This window comes from Pogona vitticeps, chromosome 2, assembly GCF_051106095.1.
Source record: "Pogona vitticeps strain Pit_001003342236 chromosome 2, PviZW2.1, whole genome shotgun sequence".
NCBI classification, from domain to species: Eukaryota; Metazoa; Chordata; class Lepidosauria; order Squamata; family Agamidae; genus Pogona; species Pogona vitticeps.
The window spans coordinates 27,572,128-27,595,991 of record NC_135784.1 but is presented as its reverse complement, the minus strand read 5'-3'; the positions used below and the strand labels follow the sequence as shown (position 1 = coordinate 27,595,991).

Sequence of the window (23,864 nt, the reverse complement as noted above, 5' to 3'; positions counted from 1 at the left end):
GGACCTCTTCCATTCACGTGGTGTATTCCACCAGCCTTATCCCCTCGGCTGTCAAAGTCAAGATGCTCCCTGTGTTACAAGCCAACCAACTGCTTCCAAGATGGCAGTGGGCATTATTAGTACAGGGCATTCGAAGTGCTGATAACATTAACAGGCCCTCCCTCCAGTCAATTAAGATTGTTTTTCTTTTTTCTTCCCCCCCCCCCTCTTTTTGAGTCTTGCCATCTTGGAAATGTGTTTTTTAGAATTAAAAATAATTGTATTTTTATCTATGTTATCTCAATGTGTTTTAATCTATGTAAGCTGCCCCAAGTAGACGTTGTCTAGAGGTGCGGGGTAAAAATCAAATAAATAAATAAATAAATAAATAAATAAATAAATAAAATAAAATAAAATAAAATAAAATAAAAAAAAATTTAACACTATCCTGTATATATCCAGTTCTCCAAAGACAAACCAGTCGAGTTCCAGATCAGATCAGCCCTGCTCTCTCTCCAGAAGCAGAAATGACTAAACTGAGGCTTGTCGTACTTGATTCACCCTGTGAAAAAAAGTGTGACTCACTGGAAAAGACAAGACTGCTGGGAGAGGGGAGAAACAGCAGGAAAAGCGGAAGTTGGAATGTCCGTCGGATTGATTTATAAAGGAAGCCCGTGGCAGGGCTGTTAAAAGATCACACTTTTTTTGGCGGATCACACTAATTCATAGGTTTGCCGCACGACTTGACGGCATAACAAACAGCATTTAGCCCTCCTATTTAAAAAACAGAAAGAAAAGTTTTCTCTCAGCTGATAAGAATGCCATGATCTGCCTCTTCCCTGAATCTCGCTCGTTCCTTTCTGCCTCATTTGAAAAGGAGAAAAAGGTATTGTTGTTTATCGGAGGGCCTCTTGGGGCAGATGCCAGCTGTTTACGCCGATCTTTTGTTTCACCCGCGTAAAGACACGCCTGCTTTCGAGGAAGTTCCTTAAAAAAAGGGAACGCCCAGGCTGTGTCGAAAGAGAGCAACGACACCGTCCGGTCGTTATTCTCCGGCTATCCAGAAAGAGAGAGAGAGAGAGAGAAAGAAAGAAAAGAAAAAGAGAGAGAGAAAGAAAAAGAGAGAGAAAGAAAAAGAAAGAGAGAAAGAAAAAAAAGAGAGATGGCTTCGCTCCATGATGAAACTACATGTCCCATCTGCCTGGAGTACTTGGCAGACCCGGTGACCACCGATTGCGGGCACAATTTCTGTCACGCCTGCATCACCCAGTGCTGCGGGGAGGAAGCCGGCGGCGGCGGCGAGGCGAAGTGCCCCCAGTGCAGAGAGACCGTCGGGGCCGGGAGCTTGAGGCCCAACCGGACCTTGGCCAATATCGTGGCGATCGCCAAGCGCTTCCAGGAGGGCGAGCCGGGGGAAGGCGAGTGGCGGGTGTGCGCCAGGCACCGGGAGCCCCAGAAATTGTTCTGCAAGGACGACGAGAACCCCATCTGCGTGGTGTGCGACCGGTCCAAGGAGCACCGGGAGCACACCGTCTTCCCCATCGAAGAGGTTGCTCAGGAGTATAAGGTAGGATGGGGAGATCGCCAGGGTGGACGCAAGAAGTATTTTGCATTCTTTGGGGAAGAGTTCTGTGGCACGTTTGAGCTTCTGTTTTTCGTGGTTTCGATACTTTTTAATGTCATTTATTTCTTTAAAAAGGTTTTTTTATCCCACCTTTCTCCTTCAAAGGGACCTATGGCGGCGCACGTGTGTGGAGATATTTTTTTTAAATTATTTATTTATTTATTGAATTTATACCCCACCCATCTAGTCAATTGACTACTCTGGGCGGCTAAATAAAAAAGTATCAAGCTAAAAATGGTGGCCTGTTTTTGGACAGGCAGTTTCTTCAGCCCTCTAGCTGTGTCTCTCTCACTCTCCATTTTGTTGAATCATCTGAATTCCAAATAAAGTCCAAACTTAAAAATAGGCGATAGATCCCTTTATGGACTACTAAAAAAATAATCAGACCATAAACGAGCTTTTGTGGATTAAGCACCACTTCACTTAAGGCTGTGCCTTCCTCTCACTCCAGAGGATTAAAAGAGTTTCATGCTCTCGCTAAATTTGCAAAAGGGCAAGGAAAAAAAAAGGCCCAGAAACAACCAGGAAGTTGAGATGCTTGGTATTATCCTGTGCCTTCAAATGGCCTTCAAGAAGTGGTTATTAGCAGGGCCATTTCCCTCAGTGAGCTTCTGCAACTGAGTTGGGATTTGAACCCAGGTCTCCTAGGGTCTTTTATTTACACCACATTGGTTCCGGAATGTAAATTAAATGAAGGAGAGATTTCAATAGCGAGCGGGACATAGAATGTGTTAAAAGTAAGGTTAAAGTGTTAGGGTGGTGGGGGACACAGTTGATTTGTATTTTGGTTTATGTATTTTATGTGTATGTTGTAATTTTTTTAAAAAAAGTAAAAACAAAAGTAAAGTTAAAGTGGAGACATTATTGTGGACCTTTCCCCACAGTTACAAATGTAGCTACATTTTACTTTTCTTATTCTCAAAAGTAAAATAATTACTTTTCAACATTTCAATACCAGAAGCTGCTAATGTCCTCCTGGTGATAGAAAACAATGTTCTCCTCCTGTCCTCCTGCTCTTTACACCCGTAGCCACCTGAGAGACGGGCTCCTCTCGGAAAAGTTCCACATTGTATTTCAGCTTCTCGGTATTTATTCCCAAACAGGCAGAAGCTTTAGCAGCGAAAATGGAGAAGAAACATAGAGGCAGGCTTCAGAATAAAAGAGGAAGGCCTAAAAATATGTCACCAGCCCTTCGTGGTTAGATCAGACAAGGATTACTTTAGCAAACCATTGACAGGCTTCGGAAGGACAGAAATCCCAAGACAGGGGGGAAAAATCAATTTCTGTTTCCACAGGAAAAAATCAGAAGCCATTTGAAATTTCTGAAGAAGGAGAAGGAGAAGCGTGAGCACCAGAAATTGACAAAACAGCAGGAAATGGAGGAGCATCTGGTAGGTATTTGTTCCGAATGGTGCTGTCAACCCTGTGGCTTCTCTGTGCCCTGCCGTATTGAAGCAAATTCTTTCTTCGGTTTTGAGATGCATTTGTGTTGTTCTGGAACCTGGTTCAATCACGCAAGTTCATCCTTTCATGTCTGACATTCATATATACTGTAGGACTGCTTTATCCGCCAGATCAGTACCCACGGTTTCAATTATCCACTGCCTGTGGGGTGGCCAAAAACAGATTAAAGTTCCCACAAGCCAAAAAAAAAGTCAGAAAGGCATAAATCAAACAAGGGAGATGAGGGGGAGGAGAAGAAATGCTCACAAGAAAACAACAAAGCTAGCTGTACCTAATATTGCCATTCTAGCACAGAGGATAACATAGCTGCAGAGCACGCACAGAGTGCATCTCACTACAACAGCATAACAGGATAGTAACTGAGTATAGACACAAGCAAGCTGTCCCACTGTATTACTTAAGTATAAACTTGCTTGCTTGCTAGCTTATGTCTCTGCTTTAAATGTTTTTAATCATTCAATGTTTTTCAGTTAGTATTATAGTCTTAATTGTTTTTTAATGTATAATTTCTTGTGTTTTAATTTAATTTTTAAAAAACACTCCCTTAACTAAGGCTTCTCTAAAAAGTTCCCTTTTTAGGAGCTTTTCAAAGGCCCAAAGGGCCTATTTCCTGCGGCAAGGCATTTGGGGCCAATGCCAAGAAAGCTATTTCTTGTTAAAGTCTTCTGGCTTTCTCTTGATGTCAACGCTCATAGGCGTGAAAATAGAGAAGATCAAGTAAGGCGGGCAGCAGAAGTTAAAAGATGATATTCGGACAAGTAGTGAGGGCCGAAACCATTTAGGGTTTTTATAAGTCAGCGCCTGGACCTTGAACCTGGTGTGGATGCAGACCGGTAACCAGTGCAAGTTGGGGTGATATAATCAAATGACACTTTCAAAAAGGCAATAGGTCTACATGTCACCTTAGAGGTACCCCTAATGTGGCTCCTGTAGTCATAGGCTGCTCACCCATTTATCATGCTGGATTGCTACCCCTCTGTTAATTTTGATGTGTGTGTGTGTGTGTGTTTGGTTTTGTCCACCCGCCCCCAGAATCACTTAAAACGGGAGAAGGACAAGATTGCCTCTATCTTTGAGGATTTACAGAAGTTTCTTGAGGCTAAGAAGCAGTTTCAGCTCAAACAGCTGAGAGAGCTGAAGAAAGAGATGGAACAGAGGAGTCGAGAAAACCTCTCCAAAATCTCTGAAAAGATTTCCCAACTCAGTCAGCGGATCGCAGAACTGGAGGAGAAGTGCCAGCAGCCACCCAGCGTCTACCTCCAGGTGGGACTTAAGACCCAGGGCCTGTTCCCTGGAATTAAGAAGGTGTGGTCCTAGAAGCCTCTCTTTGTTTTCTAAAGAGGGCAAAGGATTCAGGATGACTACCTTAGAATACTGTAAAACAAACCGCTTTTATTCAGGTTTTGAGCTCCCTTTCTCTCTCTCTTTCAGGATATCAGAAGTACCTTAAGCAGGTACGTATATGGCTCTTTCCATCATCTGATGTTTCTCTGGCTCTTTTGGTGGAAAAGCTTTGATCCCACTGAATTGAAAATAAATGGTGCCCTTTCTTGACGGGAGGTTCACATCCGTTGGGTTATTCACTGTATACTCCAGTTGAAACCAGGCCTTCAAATTCTTTTACCCTTCCAGCTTCTGCATGGGATAGAATCCATAGAATCATGGAGAGATTTATTTATTATTTTATTTATCCATTCATTTTTATACCGCCCATCTGGCTACCCATGCCACTCTAGATAGAATCAGAGAAAGATGGAGCTGGGAGGGCCCTAGAAGGCCATAAAGTCCAATTCCCCGCTCGATACAGGAGTAGCAATTAAAATATCTCTAGCAGAGGGTCGCCTGATTTTCTCTTGAATGTTTCCAACTTTGGAGCACTTGCCACTTGTCAAAATAATTGCTTCTGTTATTGTACTGCTGTAACAGTTAGGAATTTTTTTCTGATATTCAGCTGAAACTTTGCTTCCTGTAACATGATCCCATTATTATGTGTCCTGCACTTAGGAATGATTGAAAACAGATCCTACACCCTCCTCTGTATGACAGCCTTTCAAGTAATCTTTCCTCAAGGCTAAACATACCCAGTCTTTCCTCATAGGGCTTGGTTTCCAGCTCCCTGATGATCCTGGTTGCCCTCCTCTGAACTTGCAAGGCATTAGGGGCCGGTAGTCTCCCCACCCAGTATGCTCTGTACAGGGGTGTATCTCCAATAACTCCTAGTCCTTTAATGCCTTACAGTTCCCACAGTCCCCAAGAAGTCTAGTTGCGAGACTTCATGCAGATGTCTGGGGCTCTAGACCAAAAATCCTAAAAGTCCCATGCCTAGCTACGAAGCTTCCTGAAAAATGTTGTTCTGTTACTGTTTATTAAACTTGACCTTATTCCCTTGCAGGTATGAGAAAAATCCCATGGAGCATGTGGTGGACCCCAGTTTGGAAGACAAGTTCAGAGCTTACTTAGAGAAAAATTCCAGTTTCACCAGGGTTATGGAGGACTGTCAAAGTAAGCTGAAAGAAGGGGAAGCAGAATGGAGACTGCTCAGTGGTGGCGCTCTAATTCCATGGTTCCCTCGCTTGGATCCCCAGATGTTCTTGGACTACAACTCCTCAAAATCCTGGCCAGCACAGTGAGTGGTGAGGGCATCTAGGAATTTTAATGCAAAAACATCTGGGGACCCAAGGTTGAGAACCACTGCTCTTGTTCAAGGCTAGTTGCTAATAAGATCACCCGAGTTCCTTTCTTTTGAAAAGGAACTGGCTTTTGTCACAAGGCAAATGGGCAAGTGTCCAGAACATGCACAGATAGCAAGAAAGGAGCAGTCCAAAGATGGTGTTATAAACAGCCAGTGCTGGTTTCTTTGCTTTTCTGAAAGTTAGCCTGTAACAACAACAACAACAACAACAACAATAACAATAAATTATTATTATTATTATTATTATTATTATTATTATTATTATTATTATTATTATTATTATTATTATTATTATTATTATTATTATTATTATTATTATTATTATTATTATTAATAATAATAATAATAATAATAATAATAATAATAATAATAATAATAATAATAATAATAATAATAATAATAATAATAATAATAATAATAATTTATTTATTTATGGTCCTTTGCCTGAATGTGCATCTCTAATGAAAAGCTTAAGAAAATTATATACCTATCTCCATGATCAGGATTTGAGCCCCAACTCTCTTCAGTATGTTATCAAAGATGCCACACTTAAAGAGACACTCCTGATGGGATCCAAAAAGAATGTGGAGTTTATTATTCATGGAATGATCTTATTTGTTATTATGGTGGTCTTTCTGAGTAATCTTTTCTGTCTTTTCCTTTATACGACAGAGTCCCTGGAGCAAGCTCTGAACACAGCCAGTTGGGAGCAAACGTTCAACACAGGTAGTTTTCTAGGACTGGAAGAGAAACGGGGTGTTTTTGTTTTTTGTTTATTTGTTTTTTATTTATTCATTTATTTATTTCACTTATATGCTGCCCATCTAGACATTGTCTACTCTGGGCAGCTCACAACAGGCAAGATAAAAACCAGTTAATATATAGTCACAGTTTTACAGTAATATACAATGAAAACAATAGTTCAAGATGGGAAGAAGAAAATTAAGTAAATTAATTTTACTTAATTAATTTACAAAATTAATTTTTTTGCCAGGAAATGGTGCTTGAATTATGATCCCACTCCATTGACCCTCTCCCGGAGTAACTACATGGAAGAGACTGGCCTGTGAAGATCTGGTGGGTCGGGCAGAAGTCTCTTCCATTACTCAAAGTCCTCACTACCAAATAATACATCCATTCAATGTTCTCTTAAGCGCTCATCTTACTGACACACTTTGTATGATAGGATTGTCCATTTATGTCTGGTTTTAGCTATAGTCTCTCTTTAAATTTGTCACCTCTTTCCTTCCTGTTACAGATTCTGAGAAGAAAGCTCTGAACCAAGGTAAATGCTTAAACCACATCAATTTTGAACAGCAGTTAACCTTCATTTATTACATGGAGGAATATTAGGGAAATCAAAGGTCTCAGCTTTCTGATGGGAATTCAGGTTTTTGTTGTTGTTGGTTACGTTCACATCCCTCCTTTCCGCTACAATTAGAGCTTAGGGTAGCCAGTGACAGTACAAAATCAAATGCAGCACTGTGATGAAAATATTAAAAGGAACTCAGTTTTTAGCAGCTGATTTCTTTTTTATTCTTTCCCACAAGGTGCAAGCAGTAAGGTGCATCTCAGTTATGGGGGTGCCCTGTGGGTGTTGTCCCACCTTACGTACAACTGTTAGGGTTAAGGCCCATTACTGGAAATGTGGGCATTCAAAAGGAAGGCAGTGGTGGTCTCCGCTGCCTTCTTCAGCCAGTGTCGTCTCTACCCTTTTGCTTGAAAGTTGGATTTGGAGTGAGATGGCAGGAGAAGGGTTTCAGATGCCAACAAAGGAGTCAGAAGGTTATCTTGTGATGTAAAGCAGTGGTCCCCAACATTGGGCCTCCAGATGTTCTTGGACTACAACTCCCAGAAGCCTTTACCACCACCTCTTCTGGCCAGGATTTCTGGGAGTTGAAGTCCAGGAACATCTGGAGGCCCAAGGCTGAGGACCACTGATGTAAAGGGAGTGGGGAAGTGGCACAAAGCCCCACTCTTTCTCCTGTCTTAAATTCTACGTCCTTTGCTGCTTTGAGCCCCCACCCACCCACCCACAGCCATTCACCCCTTTCCTTATGAGTGTCTGGCTGCTAACTGGAATTCTAACAGAGGAGAACACAGCGGAGTAAGGCAGGAGAAAGGTACAACCTTGGGTAACCCAGGTTCTTCTTGAACTGCAACTCTCGGAAACCTCAGCTAGCACAGCTGGTGGGGAAGGCTTCTGGGAATTGCAGTCCACAAACACCTGGGTTACCCAAGGCTGGGAACCCACTAGTTTAGAATAAAAAGTGAAATTTCTCTCACCATTTTTTAACCAAACCACAAGCACATTTATACACGTTCTTATCTGGTTTGGGCCCTTTTGTGTTTTTTCTGGGCTTCTTGAGCAGAGCCCAGAGAAAGGAGAACCTGAGAGTTAACTCTTCCTTTCCTAGTGTTTGATTCTTCCTGTCCTTCGTTTTTTTTCTCTCATCGTTTTTTTCCCCTCTCTCTGTCCTGCAGTGAGTGTGACGCTGGATCGGGACACAGCCCATCCTCGGCTCTTCATCTCAGAAGGTCTGAAAAACTTGAGATGGGACCGCGTAGCTCAGGACCTTCCTTACAACCCAGAGAGATTTAAGAAGCAGCCTTGTGTGCTGGGCCGTGAGATATTTACCTCAGGAAAACATTGCTGGGAAGTGGAGATTCTCGGCGGAGGAATGGAGGGAGACCTAAGCGGAGAACCAGCCTGGGCCGTTGGGGTTGCGAAGCATTCTGTCAAAAGGAAGGAGTATTTCCGTCTAAACCCAAACGAGGGAATCTGGGCTATAGGGAAGGCATGTGAGGACTTACCCTCACCTTGCCAAATCTCAGTCTTTAGGGCCGAGCCCTCCACTTTGACTTTGGAAAAGGTGCTTCAGAAGATCCGTGTAAAGCTAAGCTATGAAGAGGGCCTAGTGGAGTTTCTTGATGCAGACACGGACGAAAGCATCAGCAGTTTTAATTTAGGGTCTTTCTCTGGGGAAATAATCCGACCCTTTTTCTACACAAGGGGGTGGGAGTACAATCTGAAATGCTGACTCGTGAGGAGAACCCTCTTCTCCACCCATAAAAGGAGGTAATCCTCAAGATTTTCTATGGGACCAAATGAGAACCTAGTGAAAAAAAATTATGATTGGCATACAGGACTTTTCAACTCTGATCCTTTTCTATGAAAACTTACAGTTTCCATATATATAAAGCAAAGACAGCCTAAAGGGACCCTTTGGTTACTGTACCTTGAAGTAATATTTCTGTGTCTGTGAAAAAGTACAATGATAGGCTAGAGTTCAGAGTGTTTAAAGGCTCCCTCTCAGAGCAAAAGTTAACAGAATAATGGGAATATAATCTATTTGGAAAATCTTTTTTGCTATCATGCCTTTTTTTCTGTTTATCTTCTGATCTGGGATCAGAGCATTAATATCCCAGGGAGCTCAGTTCTTGATCCTGCTTTTCCTTTTAATCATTCCCAATCAGATTGATCACGGATATTTAAAAATGCAGTTTTCCCTGGGAATCAACAACTTTTCAGGGAAAAGTGATTATCATTGCTCTAATGGAGGTGGGGTGGGGTTGTACATTTGGTATTTAGTCCATTTCACCATTTCCTTTCCCAACAATAAGGGCATTCTATTTTTAAGCCTCCTTTAAATATGTTCTCAAAGACTCCAAAATCTGCATTAAAGGAACATCTTGCCCAGGCAAACTCAAGGGTCATAAACAGCATGCAAGTTTTTTAGTCCTTTGAAATGTTAATTTCAAATTGGGCAGGTGGTAAAAAGAAAAACACCTACAATAAAATAAAAATACGTTTAAAGAAAACTGCATGGCATAGTCAATAGACTACACAGAGTAAAGTTCTTTTTTAATGGTGGTATCTTAAAACTTACAGGGTAGGACCCCTGTATGGGCAGGATCAGTTTCCACTGATTCACCTATTCACAGTCTGAAGATATTAAAGATATTAAAAGAAAAATGCTAGAAATACTGTATACATAGATACTGAAAAATGAAGTTACCAGAACTGGCCAATAGAGGGAGCCAGAGACCATTTTAAAGTGGAAGTAATCCATTCTTTTTTTTTTCAACCATAGAAGCCATTCTATGAATGACCATGCTCAATGTATATGTACTTGAACATGCCAGGTCCCTGACACTGCTTAGAAAATATAAATTAATTTAAAGAATACCAATGAAGACCAAATTCTTGCTTGACCTTAATAGACTGAAAATATTTGTTTGCCATTAAGAGTTTGTGGTCTACAGCCCATTTCATCAGATAAAACTGAATTCCACAAAACCTTGTGTTAAATAAAACTTGCAAGTCTTTAAACTGGTGCAAAACTATGTATTTTGGAGTGGGGTGAAAAATAATAAAATATTTTTGGTTAACCTAGTCCTGAAGGTGAAGATAGGGAATTCTAGTTGTATTGTGTATGTATATACATTTTATGTTAGGTTTTTTAATGATTATTCTTTAATAATAAATAAATAAACTGGTGCAAAACATGGGGGGTATTTTTCATCGGAGCTCACCTATCCCTGTTGAAGCATTCCAGGATCTCAGGAAATCTCTGCCACCCCACGCCACCCCCATCATACACTAAAGTTGCAAAGAGGACCCTCAGGCCTAGAGAAAAGGCCTACACTATGGATACAAATTAGGCACATTTTCAAAAAGAACATATTTCAAATGGCTGCATCCCTTTGCTAACCACCATCCCAAAGCTGTGGGGCAGAGAGAGGGGTCAATTCAGATCTGGCGCACAACCCAACTTCTTTGCTAAATGGGTCCACCACCATGCAGTGGCTGTTTGAATCCTCTTCACATGGGTGAGGTGTTAAATATCCCTTCCTCTGTTTCTTATCTAGATGGGGGTGTGGTTATTGCTGCTTTTGTGCAAAAAAAGATCCACCACATGCTGGTTATATCAAAGGATGCAACTTTTCCCCATCTACATTCTGGGTATTTGCTGGTTAACAATGAATGACAAATGTTTACATGTGCATTTGCAATCAGTGTACTGTAGGAAATAAGAGTGTCAGACTGACTCAAGACCAACATATCCTTGCTTGGCCATGGAAACTCAAGGGTGTGTGTGTGTATGTATGATGATGGTCAAACCAGTCCATGAAGATCTCAGATACCATAAAACTCCTGTCAGGGTCACCATATAGGAAGCAACTTGACGCCCCATGACAGATATTTACATTGCAACTCTATTTACTCTCAGGTACTGGGTAAATTTTTCTGAGAGGAAAAAGGAAAGCACAATTTGGAAAAATTCTTTTTATTCTGTGCACTGAGAAAACATAGGTAGGGAGACCCCACATACTCCAAAACCCATCAGGTTACACACTTCTTATAAACATTCTTCAAAAACAAGAGCAACAAAGGAAACTTTATTCATCAGGGGAAGCACAAAAGTTTGATTCCTTCAGATGAAAAGCATCTGAAATCTCTTTAAGGAGATTTGATGGGCAGTCTCATCAGTCCAAGGCATACCGGGAACTCAAAATGACCTTGATTTTTGGAAAACAGATTTTGAAGAATGGTTTACCTACGGGTCTTTCCTCCTAAAGGAGCAGGCTTATACAGTATCAAAAGCTAAATTATAATGGCAGGTTCCCAGAATACAGAAGGACGGCTTCCATTTTCAACGGCGGCTGTGCTCATGCAGGCACACACGTGTTTATTCAATTAATAATCTGGAATTGATTTTTTCTCCTCTGCTGTACTACAGATCGAGTGAGTGACCAGACTCTCCCTCTGGCACTCTGGGGCCACTTGTCCAGGTTGCCCACAACCACATGTAACCCCTTGCCCCCCCCCCATACATCTTCTGGCTGAGCTCACTTGACTCCTCTCCCAAAAGACACGGTGGAGGTGGTACCAACTAAGCTATATATCCATATAACTTGGCCCTCAGCTGTTTACTTCTTCCCTCCCCGCCCTTCTTAAAGAAGACAAGCAGAAGGGCTCCTGATTGCTCCACCCACACCTCTCCTATTCTTCTCCTGATTGGAGGAAGCAAGCTTTTAGAACCTGGGAAGGAGGGCACATCTCCGGTTTTAACTAATCAGGGCAGAGCATTTTCTAGCCCCTCGAGGAGGGGGGGCACAGGTGTTAGTGGTGGTCCTTGAAGCCCTCTTCCATCATCAGCGGTGGTGAACAGGTATGGCACTGGACCTGCATTTTATTTAAATTTTTAGTGTTGGCAGCGCTGGGCAAATTACAACGTTAAAGGGATGGGAAGGGAAGAGATCATAGGAGACCCTTGTTTGGACGCGTTGAGTTTTCTCTTGCAGAAATAAGCCCAGGTAACAAGGGTCATTGGCTAAACTCAAGGCTGGAAATGGATAGCAAAGGAGGAAGGGGCCTGAAGATCCCTCCCCTCCTAAAATAATATTAATTACTCTAAATGTAGGGAGTGCTTCAGCTGATAGAAGTATGACTCTGCTCTGCTTCATTTGTGTCGAAAGTCCCAGCATCATGTTTTCATAGTATTGGAAGTCTGCTCTTCATGTCTGATGAAGTGGACTTGCCTAGGAACGCTCACAACAACAACAACAAAAAAGTTAGTCTCTAAGGTGCCACCATGTTTTTGTCTTTTAAAAAACTTTTTATTTTGTTTTCACCTGTAAATCTAGTAGTATCCTTAAGTAATGGCAGGGAAGCCTTCTTGAGCATGTGCAGATTGTCTTGACATTCCCCCCCCCCAAAAAAATCTTGATCCATAGGGAAAAGTAAGAAACGGCACCTCTTTCTCCTAACATTAAGTGCTTTCATTCTTATGTGGGGATGAGACATTTGCCTTCAAATTTGTTCATATATATATATAAGGAGGAGACAAAAAGCTGCCATCCAAGGGTGGGGTGAGGATTTTGTTTTTGTCCAACTTTTTTTAAAAATGTTTCTTCCGAACCACAGCTTTTGAGTGTTTTAAACTGTAATGGGTAAGTGCCAGCAACAACTATGCTTCACATCTTGGTTAGATGTGTGTACATTTGTGTCGGTGCATGCCACTCATCTTGGTTAGCTCACAGTCAAACTCTGTGGCAAGGGGTGAAAGATCTTTTTCTTGGAGCTCAAGCGCCAAACTGAATTCCAGAAAAATTTGGAGGGGCAGACCCTGCATCCCAGTGATGGATAGGGCCAAAAGTGTCAGAATATTTCTCAGCTCAAGCATTTTCTGGCAATACCTAAATCTTAAAAAGAATCACGTTAGCCTGAGGTAGGGGGGAATCTCCATAAAATGCCAGAGACTGATGTCTTGAAGGAGGGGGTGTCGGCCCTTGGAGCCTATTGGGGGAGCCTATTGGGGCCCTAGGGAGATGGGATTTTGGGACTGCAGTGTCCCACAGAACACATAGGCACATCCCGCCAGCTATGCAGGCTGAGAAAAATCTGAGTGTTCATAGTCCACCACGCTCTGGGTAGGCCTCGTTCTAATCTGGCACTATTCTTCTTAACTGGAGTTGTCTTTTTACTTCAAGGAAAGAACATCCATGGCAGCCGGCGGCTTCCTTCAGGAGTTCTGTCAAGAAACAACGTGCAACATCTGCCTGGAGCCCTTCAACGAGCCCGTTACGATTGACTGTGGGCACAATTTCTGCCAAGCCTGCCTCACCAAGGTCTCCGGGAAGTCCAGCGCAGGCGTTTCCTGCCCTGAGTGCGGAGAGCCGGTCCCACAAAGGAACTTCAAGCCAAACCGGCAGCTGGCAAACATCGTACAGCTTGTCAAAAAACTCCGGGTGTCTGAAACAGTGGCAAGGACGAGGGGAGTCTGCCAAAAGCACCAGGAGCCCCTGAAATTTTTCTGCAAGGATGACAATGCCGCCATCTGTGTGGTGTGCGACCGATCTAAGGAGCACCGACAGCACATTGTGCTTCCTATAGAAGAGGTTTCTCAAGAGTATAAGGTGGGACGATGCCCCCATGGTGGAATGGTATAGGAAATAGCCTTCCTATAAGCACATAATAAGTCTTCTCTTTGGAAGTTTTTGTACAGTTATCCTGATAAAGTTTAGGTGCAGAAATCTCTGACTTTGTCCTGTTTATAACCCAGGAGCCTTAACAGACTGGCTCATTGAGGTCTCTAGGATTTGCAGTGGATGACACAGAAGTTGCAAGTTGCAATTAAAATTCTTCATTACAGCTTGCAATTGAGGAGTGTGTTAATGCTTAGGCCAGAATCATGTTGTAGCATACCACACGTGGGAGGAGAGTCGTGCGGATGGTTTTCACTTCTTATGAGCTATGTCTTGCACAAGAGAGTGTGCCCTCAGAACAAGACTGGGTGTGAGATGGAAAACTTGCAAAATGCCATGAAATGCCTACCTGATTGGACTCTCACAAACGCCTATCCCAGCAGGATTCTGTCCTCTGTATTCATTCCCAATACAGTATATTTTGAGAAGGGAAAGAAGGGGGTGGAAAGCAAAGTTGCAGGAGACCTAGCTGATTTTTTTCTCTCTAAAGGATTAAATGGAAAGTGGGGTACCTCTTAGCAATTTGACAGAACTACACTCTCACATATGATTTTTGCAAAGTAATATCTGAACAACATTACTAGATAGGTCTCATAATGGGGAAAATACACCCTTTTTCTTCATTTTTGCAGGAGGAAATCATTATATACATGAAATTTCTGAAGAAACAGAAAGAGGCTCTGGAGGCTCATAAAGCGTCTGAAGAACTGCAAAGGCAGGAATATTGGGTCAGTATTCATTGTTATAGATTCTCAATGTGGTGTATGGCAGTGATCCCCAACTTTGGGCCTCCAGATGTTCTTGGACAACAACTCCCAGAAGCAGGATTTATGGGAGTTGAAGTCCAAGAACATCTGGAGGCCCAAGGTCAGGGGCCACTGGTGTAGGGGATAGAGCAATGGACTGGAGAACAGGGTTCAAATCCCAATGGCCATCGAAAATCACTGGGGGAGCGGCACTGGTAAAACCCACTCCTTAAATATCTCGCTTACCTTGAAAACCCTATTAGAGTCACTGTAAGTCAGTTCTGACTTGGTGGCACAGAACACACAGACACCCATTCATTGTTACAGCTTAAAGCACAAGACAGCTCACAGCGCACATGTTTGTTCTTCTATGGAGAGTTACATTAGGAAACCTGCTTTGTAGACTACAACTCCTGTGCTCCATGGCTATAGTAGCTGGTGGATTCTGGGAACTGTAGTTCAAAAAAGTAATGTTTTCAGAAATGCTGATTGTCAAATGCAGTTTGCCTTCATAGCAAAAAGCACATAACTCTCTACCTCAAAAAAATAATATAAGTTGCATTGCGACAGCTATCTTCGCGGGATACGTTTAGTGAGTTAAAACATAATGAATCCCCATATTCTCAGCCACTGTGGCCAATGGCCATGTTGATTGATGGAGTTCAAAGAATAATGGCTTTAAAAAGTAAAATTTCTAAACTCTAGTAAAAACATATCCAGAGTAGGTGGATAGCTCAGTCGTTGGTTTAGGCATCTGGCTGTGGAGCCAGAGGTTACAAGATTGATTCCCCAGTGGACCTTCTTGACAGGGGCTGGACTTGATGATCCATTGGGTCCCTTCCAGCTCTGCAGGTCTAAGATGATGGTGATGATGATATCAATGATATATCTGTTCTGTGTTTGTAGGAACAAACACTATTTGAATTGCACTGATTTGTAACTATCTTCTCTGGGTACTACCTCCTTTCTACTTCCATTCTTCCTTTAATTTCTCTGTATATTCTCGATAGAAACTGTTGGCGCTGAAGGAGGAGAAAGTCAACTTCGCTTTTGACAGCATGCAGATGCTTCTGGAGGAGAAGAGGCAGTGCTGGCTTGCTAACCTCCAAGAGATCAAGAAAGAGATGGAGAAGAAGGCAGAGGAAAACATCGTGGGGATCTCTGAAGACGTTTTCCGACTCAGTCAGCACATGGCAGAGATGGAAAAGCTGATGACAGAGATAGAGGCATCCCAGTCGCCAACTAATGAATTGCTAGAGGTGAGACTGAATTAAAATTCCAAGCTATGCCTGCCGATGTCTGTTTTTGGACTATCAGCTCTCAGAATTCCCCCAGGCCGCAGAATTCTGGGAGCGGCCATCCAAAAACAAAAATTTGGGCACCTCTAAAAAGACAACTTTTGAGAGGACCTGATTTTGGGAAGAACAGCTTGCTTTCTACAGACAAGAAAGGGAGGACGGTCTGATAGCTCTGTGGTTTAGGGGGCTGGGGATTTGATCCCCCAACTGTGCCTTCTTGACGGGGGTTGGACTGGATGATCCATAGGGTCCCTTCCAGCTCTGCAGTTCTACGAGATGATTAGGAAAACGGATTTTCTGACAGGAAGAGAAGAAGCCAGACATTAATTCTGTAGCTAAGACCTGTTTCTCTCTTTCAGGAAACCAGGCAAGCTTTGAACAGGTATATGGTTGTTCCCATTTCTGTTTTCCTTTCTCTTTGGGTGGAAATATTTTGGGACAACTGGGAAAACTTTTGAAAACACACGACAAGTTTAGCATGATAAATGTGACACTGCTTGCGACTCGCACGGTGGTTTCCCCTCGCAATTGAGATTTGGGTCTCTCCCCTTTTCCCTCCCTCTCCCACTCTGTCTGGCCTTTCTTGCTATGGACGTCAAACCCACTTAAAAATTAAGCCACATCTAGTTATAGTTGTATCTGGAGCTTGGAAATACTACGTTTTGTAACATGCTCGCTAGGGGATTCTGGGAACTGTGATCCAGAAAAAGTAAAGTTTCTAGGCTCTTGTTGAATATATTTACAGAGATCAAGTGGGGCTTTTTTCCGCTAGTCAGACTGCGGCCATGACAGATGGAGAAAGGCTAGTTGTCCAGGGTGTGTCCTGTGGTTGAAAGCAATTCCCCCTTGCTTGCCCGGAGCTTTTCATTAGCCTGAGTTATCTGAAGACATTTAATAGAAACTGGAAGTTTCTGAATACCTTGTATATGTCCTTCCATTAAGCAAGGAGTCCATAAGAACATAACAAGAGCCCTGATGGGTCAACCCAAAGGCCCATCTAGTCCAGCTCCCTGTATCTCACGGGGGCCCCACCAGATCCCTCTGGGAGCACATGAGACAACTAGATCTCTGTCTCCTGATCCCCTTCCCCTGCATTTGGCATTTTGAGGTACTTTCCTTTTAAGACTGGAGATTATACATTCCCATCATGACTTGCAACCTGCGATGGACTTCTTCAGAAATCTGTCCAATCCCCTTTTCAAGGCCTCTAGGCCAGGTGCCATCACCACATCCCGTGGCAAGGAGTTCCACAGACTGCTTTGTACTCCACCAGCGCTCCTCATGTTTTTTTTTAAAAAATTGCCTCTTTCTTGTTCCAACAAAGAGCAGCGAAGGAATTACTGCAGACTGGTGGACACCCAGTTGTCTCCCACAGTAAAGAATCTCAGTCTTAAGCTTGATGCAGATCTCTGCAGTTCCTCCCTTAAAAAAATCTAATCCATTAAGTTTCATTCCACTCACTAGGTGGAGGCCATCTACAGTGGCTCCTCTGGCCATTAGACAAGGCTGTTTCTGGAAGCAGATTTGGGGTGTCATGAAAGGACAGAAGTTAATTCCTTAATTTTATATTTTAATACTCCTGATGGGGAGAGATGCTTCCAATTATTCAGTCTCGTGTATCAAAGCAAATTAGTTCCCTTCGGTAGAGCGTACAGTATCTTCAGGGTGAGTGTGTGTGATTTGCTTCTCTTCCTCATGTAGCAAAATGTTTTGGACCAGACCGGAATTTTCCCACCTTTTCCATCCATCCGAGGTGAAACAGACTGAATTAGGAGCCATTTATGTAAAAGATTGCAAACTTCAAGGTGACGGAAAAGAGCACCGGTTCTTAAATAGTTATTCAGTTTTGGAGCCCAGGCTGCTATTTCATATTGCAGAATTAACAAGAAAATGAATGACATTCTGTTTCTTCTGCCATCAAATGTAACCATATTCTTTTCTAGGTACGAGAAGAACTTAGTAACGTTTAAAGTGGACCTTTCTGCCAACTTGGAAGAAAGAATCAGATTTTCTTTTTTGAAAACCTCTGAATTACAAAAGGCTGTGGATGATTATAAAGGTATTGGGGGAAAAGCAGGACCATGGATCCAGGTCTCTGCTATGCTGTATATGCACCCTGTCTTGTTCTTAGAAGGGAGAAACCTACTAGCATTTCAAATATGTGATTCTGGTAGAGTTTTGTGATTGAGTAGTCCTGCTTGCAAATGAAGTCTGTGTTTACCTTCTGATGACCAATCACAACAGAGCATGCTAAATAGCAAGCTTCAAGGGAAGGGGGGGACTAGAACCCTCCTGCTGCTAAGAGTAGGAAGGAGAAAAGATGGAAGCAGCCTCTTCTCCCTCCCCTTCTCACCCCCATGCTTTCACATTCAGTAGAGAGAGAGGCCTTTACACATAAGGCAATTATCCTTAGAGTTCGCCAGTGGGCCTGATTCATCCAGTGCTAAGTCTAAATGCCTTCCTTAACCAACACCACGAGCAATAAGAACTTCAGAAATGTGCAAGCAGTAAGAAGGCTCCGTTTTTACTAGCTTTCATTTTGATAGCTGAAATGTAGCATTTAAATGGTTTCGTTAAGTAACATACGGTATGTTTAGTACTATTCCATATGTGGTGAATGAGCAAAGATCCCAGCTGGACCATATGCTCATCTTCCCTCTTCCTAATGTGAAACAACCACCCAGTCACCTGTCTTTCCACCAGATGCTGCATCAGGATCAACCCATTCACTGAGTCCTCTTCTTAAGCGTAGAGCATAACTACCCTGTAGTGGAGCACTCTGTGTTAGCTTGCAGTTACCCACACCAGAGATTTCCCCATTGGAAGCAACAGGCCGTTATGCCTGCCCAAGGGATTTGTGGATTTCTCCTCAGGCAAACATTAGGGAAAGAGGAACCCCATGTGAAATGGACTATTCTCTGCAGTTCCTCACAAATGGGATGTCGGCGTATGCCAGTCGTTGAAAGTGGTAAATCCATTAAGTGGTGAAATCATCCGATTATCACAATAGGAGCTCTTCATGTCTCATGTTGTTTGCAAACTAGCTTAGTTTGCTTTGTTTCGTGCTTGGTCGCCTGAACATCATCCTCATGATGTGCTGTCAAGTCAACTCTGACTTAGGGTGACCCTTTCGGCAATTTTCTAGGTAGAGAACACACAGAAGTGGTTAACCATTGGCTTCTTCTGAGGGCACCCTGGGGCTGTGCGTGGGATTTCTGCTTATTTATTTATAGGAGAACTTGTAGCATCTTGGAGCTTGCTTCTCCTAGTTTTATTCTTTTTTTTTTAATTACATTTTGGGAGAGCATTGAGGCAAATACAGTCAAAAGGTAATCTACAGACTGCTCATTTGACAGTCCCTCATGTAAATCAGTCAGCACAACACCCTTATTCCCTCCAGGGTCTCTGTCCCAGTTAGGGGGGAAAACCTTCATAGAAGGATAGGAGGAATATGGATTTTTTTTTCCTTCCTGTATCCCAATTCCCTCATTCTCTGTCATGTTCTTCCTTTTAACACGGACTTTTAACATTGTAAATTATGGTTTGGTGCAATTTGCTGTTAAACTTAAGTGCTGGTGAAAATTAGAATTGTTTCATATATGAGTATGATAATCACGGAAGGACATCTTACTTACAGTATATCGGTGTAAGGTGGTCTGAGAGTCATCTTCCCCTCCTGTCTTTTACAGAGTATCTGGAGAAAACTCTGAACCCCTGCAAGTTGCCAGAAGCTGTGAAGCCAGGTAATTCCTTGTGGCTGAAAAACAAGAATTTGGATCAGAGACGGTGCTTGGGTTCAGTTACAAGAGAAGTCTTGTACAGTGGTGCCTCGCTTAGCAATGTTAATTCGTGCCGAAAAAATCGCTGCTAAGAGATAACATCGCTAAGCGAAATAAAAAAGCCCACAGAAACGCATTAAAACACGATTAATGCGTTCCTATGGGCTTAAAACTCACCTTTAAGCAAAGATCCTCCATAGCGCCGCCATTTTCGGTGCCTCTAAAGCGAGGAATCCATGCAAAAACACAGCGGCCGGCCATGTTTTTCCCCGGCGGCCATTTTGAAACCGCCGATCAGCTGGCCGAAAATGGAGGCTTTGCGATGATCGCTTCCCTGCGATCATCGCAAAGCAAAAATAGCCCATAGGGACAATCACAAAGTGATCGCTTTTGCGATGGCAAAAAGTCCATCGCAAAGCAATTTTGTCGCTAAACAGAGCGATCGCTATGCGAGGCACCACTGTATGTTGATGCTGGGAACTTGTTCTCCAACCTCCCTCAATTCATTCAGGATTTCTTAACATTAAATGCATGCACTATTCTGGGAGTGCAAGACCCACTGAATTTGATGGGACTGAATATCTGAGATATTACACATAAGATTTCACAAATCTACATACTGTGAACTTAAGTGTGTGTGTTAGCTATAGCAGAATGCATTATATATTTGTTGTGCCTTACTGCTTTGCACTTGTTTTTGGTGCTGCTTTTATTTACCATTTTTTGGTCTGGTATTTTAGTATTGGTTTTAGCTTCAATATTGTCTTTTAATGATGTAAGCCACCTTGGGTCCTTTTTAAAGAGAAAGATGATGTCCAAATTTCAAACATTTGAAAGGCTGTCCTACAGAGGAGGTGCAAGATCTATTCTTGATCATCCCAGAGTGCAGGATATGCAACAATGGGCTCAAGTTAAAGAAAGCCAGATTTCAGCTGACTATCAGGGAAAACTTCCTGTTAGAGCAGTAAGACAGGGGAATCAGATACCTTGAGAGTTGGTGAGTGCTCCAACACTTTTGAGGCATTCAAGAAAAACTTAGATAATCACCTGGCAGATATGCTTTCATTGTATTCCTGCACTAAGCAGGGGGCTGGACTTGATGGCCTTGTAGGCCCCTTCCAACATCACTGTTCTAAGATTTATGATTCTACGAAAATAATTTTTTAAAAAAATTATGTTGCAATCAGGTCCAATTTATGAATGCATTTTGATAGTGCTTTTGGGGTAGGAAAAAAGCTTTACAACAATATACAGTGGTGCCTCGCTAGACGACGATAATCCGTTCCACTAAAATCGCTGTTTAGCGAAATCATTGTCCAGCGAAAAGCATTTCCCTATTGGAATGCATTGAAACCTGTTTAATGTGTTCCAATGGGGAAGAATCGTCGTTGTCTAGCGAATATCGGCCATAGGAAAGCCGCTTTGCAAACCGCCAATCAGCTGTTTAAATAGCTGTCTTGCGAAGCTTAGGTCCCGAAAACACCCGTTTTGCAAACGCAGAAGGAGCTGTCAAAATCGTTGTTTAGCGAAAATCGGTTTGCGAAGCAGGGACCAAACATTGTCCAGCGAAATTCCCCCATAGGAATCACTGTTTCGCAAATTGCTATAGCGATCGCAAAAAGTCAATGTCTAGCGAAAAAACTGTCATGTGGGGTAACTGTCTAGCGAGGCACCACTGTAATTAAAACTGGAAAAAATAGATAAAAAGAATAGAAGGGGTATTCAAAACACATGAAATTTAGCGGAACAAATTAATCTCTTAACTCCTCTTGAAGGACTAAAAACCAGATAAGCCTAGACCACCTTGGAGGTACATGGATCCAGATGGTTTTCTGAGACCTGCTGGAGATCTTCTGAGTTAAATAATACCAGCAAATACTTGATTGTATTGACAGAATTAATCAAGTTAATTTAATATCCTTATTTAAACACTCGTCGTCAGGATGCATACGATGTGACAGGCTTTTGTTTTGTTTTGTTTTGTTCTTGACTATGGTCTGACTCTTAAATTTGTCACCTTTTTATTCCTCTAACAGAGAATCTGAAACCAACTGCAAACAAAGGTAAGTATTTGACAGAAAGGGACATGAGGAAACTTTTAGGGGTCTGGAAATTGAGGAGAGGAGGTATGGGTGCAGTGGTCAGTGTAGATTTGGAATTCGGAGGATCTAGATTCTGGTCCTCATTGAAACGGTGACATTGGCCTGGGTGGCTATAGACTAACGGGCTGTCTTTCAGCCTGGCTCACCTTATGAGGTTGTTTTGAGAATAAAGTAGGGGAAAATCTATGCAAGTCATTTTGTGCTCTTTGGAAGTAAGACGGAATGGACCCATAGTTGAGAAACGAAGATACGGAGACTGAAGCGTGAGCAGTGCACAGTGTGGCGGTATTGTGGGAAAGAGTGTGACACACTCTTTGCCCTCCAGTAGCCCCTTTTGTCCCCACTATAGGGTTAAACCAGTTGTCTCTACAGAAATGGGGAAAAGATTACAGAGCTAATATATATAAAGTGCTTCAAAAACCCATAGTACTGACCCTTGTTTTGGTTACATTGGGATTGGTCACCAGGAGGTAAATGTGGGCCTCATTTGCATGTCTGATTGCTCAGGCATGGAGTTTTGGAGTACAGTGGTGCCCGCATAGCGACGATAATCCGTGTCGAAAAAATCATCACTATCCGGATTCGTTGCTATGCGGGGCAAAAAAACCCATAGGAACACATTAAAATGGTTTAATGCGTTCCTATGGGGAAAAAACTCACCGCTATGTGGAAATCCTCCATCCGGCCGCCATTTACGCTGCCCGATAAGCAAGGAAAGGGCGTGAAAACGCTGTGGGTGGCCATTTTTTTCTGGCGGCCATTTTGGAACCGCCGATCAGCTGTTTTTTAAACATTGTTAAGTGAAAATCGGTAAGCAAAATGCTTACCGATCATCGCAAAGCGATGTTTGGCCATATAAAACATCACAATGTGATTGCTTATGCGGATTCATCGTTAAACAGGGTGCTCATTAAGCGAGGCACCACTGTATATAAGAAAAGATAATAAGACGAAATACTCAGTTCCCTTACTGTGTTACTTGACCCTGACCCTTTCCCTGTGCTCATCCAACCATTTTGCTTTCTCTCTGTCCTGTAAGTGAGCATAACTCTGGATCAAGACACAGCCCATCCCTACCTGGTTCTTTCTGAAGACCTGAAGATGGTCACCTGGGAATCAAAGAAGAAGAGGAGGGAATGGAAGAAAAGAAGTATGCCAAACAACCCTGAAAGATTTGACTGGGAAACCTGTGTGCTGGGATGTGAAAAATTTACCTCAGGAATAAATTGGTGGGTGGTGGAGGTATCAGGGGTAGGAAGCTGGGCTGTGGGGGTCGTGAGGGACTCGGTCAAGAGGAAAGGATCTCTGCAGTTTAATCCCGAGGAAGGCTTCTGGGCCTTGAGGAAGTCCTTCCAGGACACGCGTTCGTCTCACGAAATTGTGGCCTTAACCTCACCTGACCCAACTCCTCTGATGGTGAAGGCAGAACCTATTAGGATCATCATCATCTTGGATTATGAGGGAGGTCAGGTGGATTTTTTGGATGCCGATACCAGCAACCTGATCTTCACTTTCCAGGCAGGATCATTTTCTGGAGAGACCATCCGGCCCTTTCTTCAAGTGAGGGAATGGGGATTTAGTCTGAAGTGCTAAATGAAATATATATATATATTTATTTATTTAAAAAACCACAAAATGTCATTCTCAGAATCCCCCCAGTCAGCCCTGCTGGATTTGGAAAAATACCTTCTCAATGTTTTGAAATGAAATGAGATGAGGAAGAATTGGGCTGCCCCTGGAGTTGTTACACAAGCAAAAGAGATGGATTTCCTATATGAAAAATCCACTCTTGTTTTTAATGGTTTGACACATTTTTTAAATCTAGGAAAGTGTATTTTAAGGCTTCTTTTTTTGCAGGTGTATTTGCTTCTGCTGTGTCTGTGCATCTCAAATGGTGCATGCTTGCTTTTAAGTGGGAAAATAAAGTTTAATTTGGAAATAGTTTTGTGTCACTACCTTGTTTGTGTTGTTCCCTTCCCCCCCCCCCCCCCAGCGTTGACATATAGCAGGGTTGGGCAACCTTTGGCCCTCCAGACATTGGTGGATTACCAAGATTGCTTTTATTATGGGTACTTTTGCCATTTCTGTGCCTGGTTTGGCCTTTAATGGGGACAGGGGCTTGACTTGATCCCCAAGCTCTCGAATCTTGCCTACCTCTCCTGCAAAAAGAGAGAGAAAGAGATATTAC

General features: G+C 42.6%; 2 protein-coding genes across 2 annotated transcripts; both read left to right on the top strand.

The window, feature by feature from the left end:
* The first annotated feature begins 4 nt into the window (after positions 1-4).
* On the top strand, positions 5-10,266 carry LOC110091247 (zinc finger protein RFP). The gene is made up of 8 exons (XM_072989073.2): positions 5-1,546; positions 2,899-2,994; positions 4,100-4,330; positions 4,499-4,521; positions 5,460-5,569; positions 6,432-6,485; positions 7,018-7,044; positions 8,244-10,266. Exons 1-8 carry the CDS (start codon positions 1,142-1,144, stop codon positions 8,798-8,800), a joined length of 1,503 nt encoding a protein of 500 aa, XP_072845174.2. The 5' UTR covers positions 5-1,141; the 3' UTR covers positions 8,801-10,266.
* Positions 10,267-11,827: 1,561 nt separating this feature from the next.
* Positions 11,828-23,617, top strand: LOC110091256 (zinc finger protein RFP). Its single transcript, XM_020815314.3, has 9 exons — positions 11,828-11,935; positions 13,257-13,682; positions 14,384-14,479; positions 15,508-15,756; positions 16,155-16,177; positions 17,739-17,854; positions 19,485-19,538; positions 21,611-21,637; positions 22,716-23,617. Exons 2-9 carry the CDS (start codon positions 13,269-13,271, stop codon positions 23,267-23,269), a joined length of 1,533 nt encoding a protein of 510 aa, XP_020670973.3. The 5' UTR covers positions 11,828-11,935; positions 13,257-13,268; the 3' UTR covers positions 23,270-23,617.
* Positions 23,618-23,864: the final 247 nt, after the last annotated feature.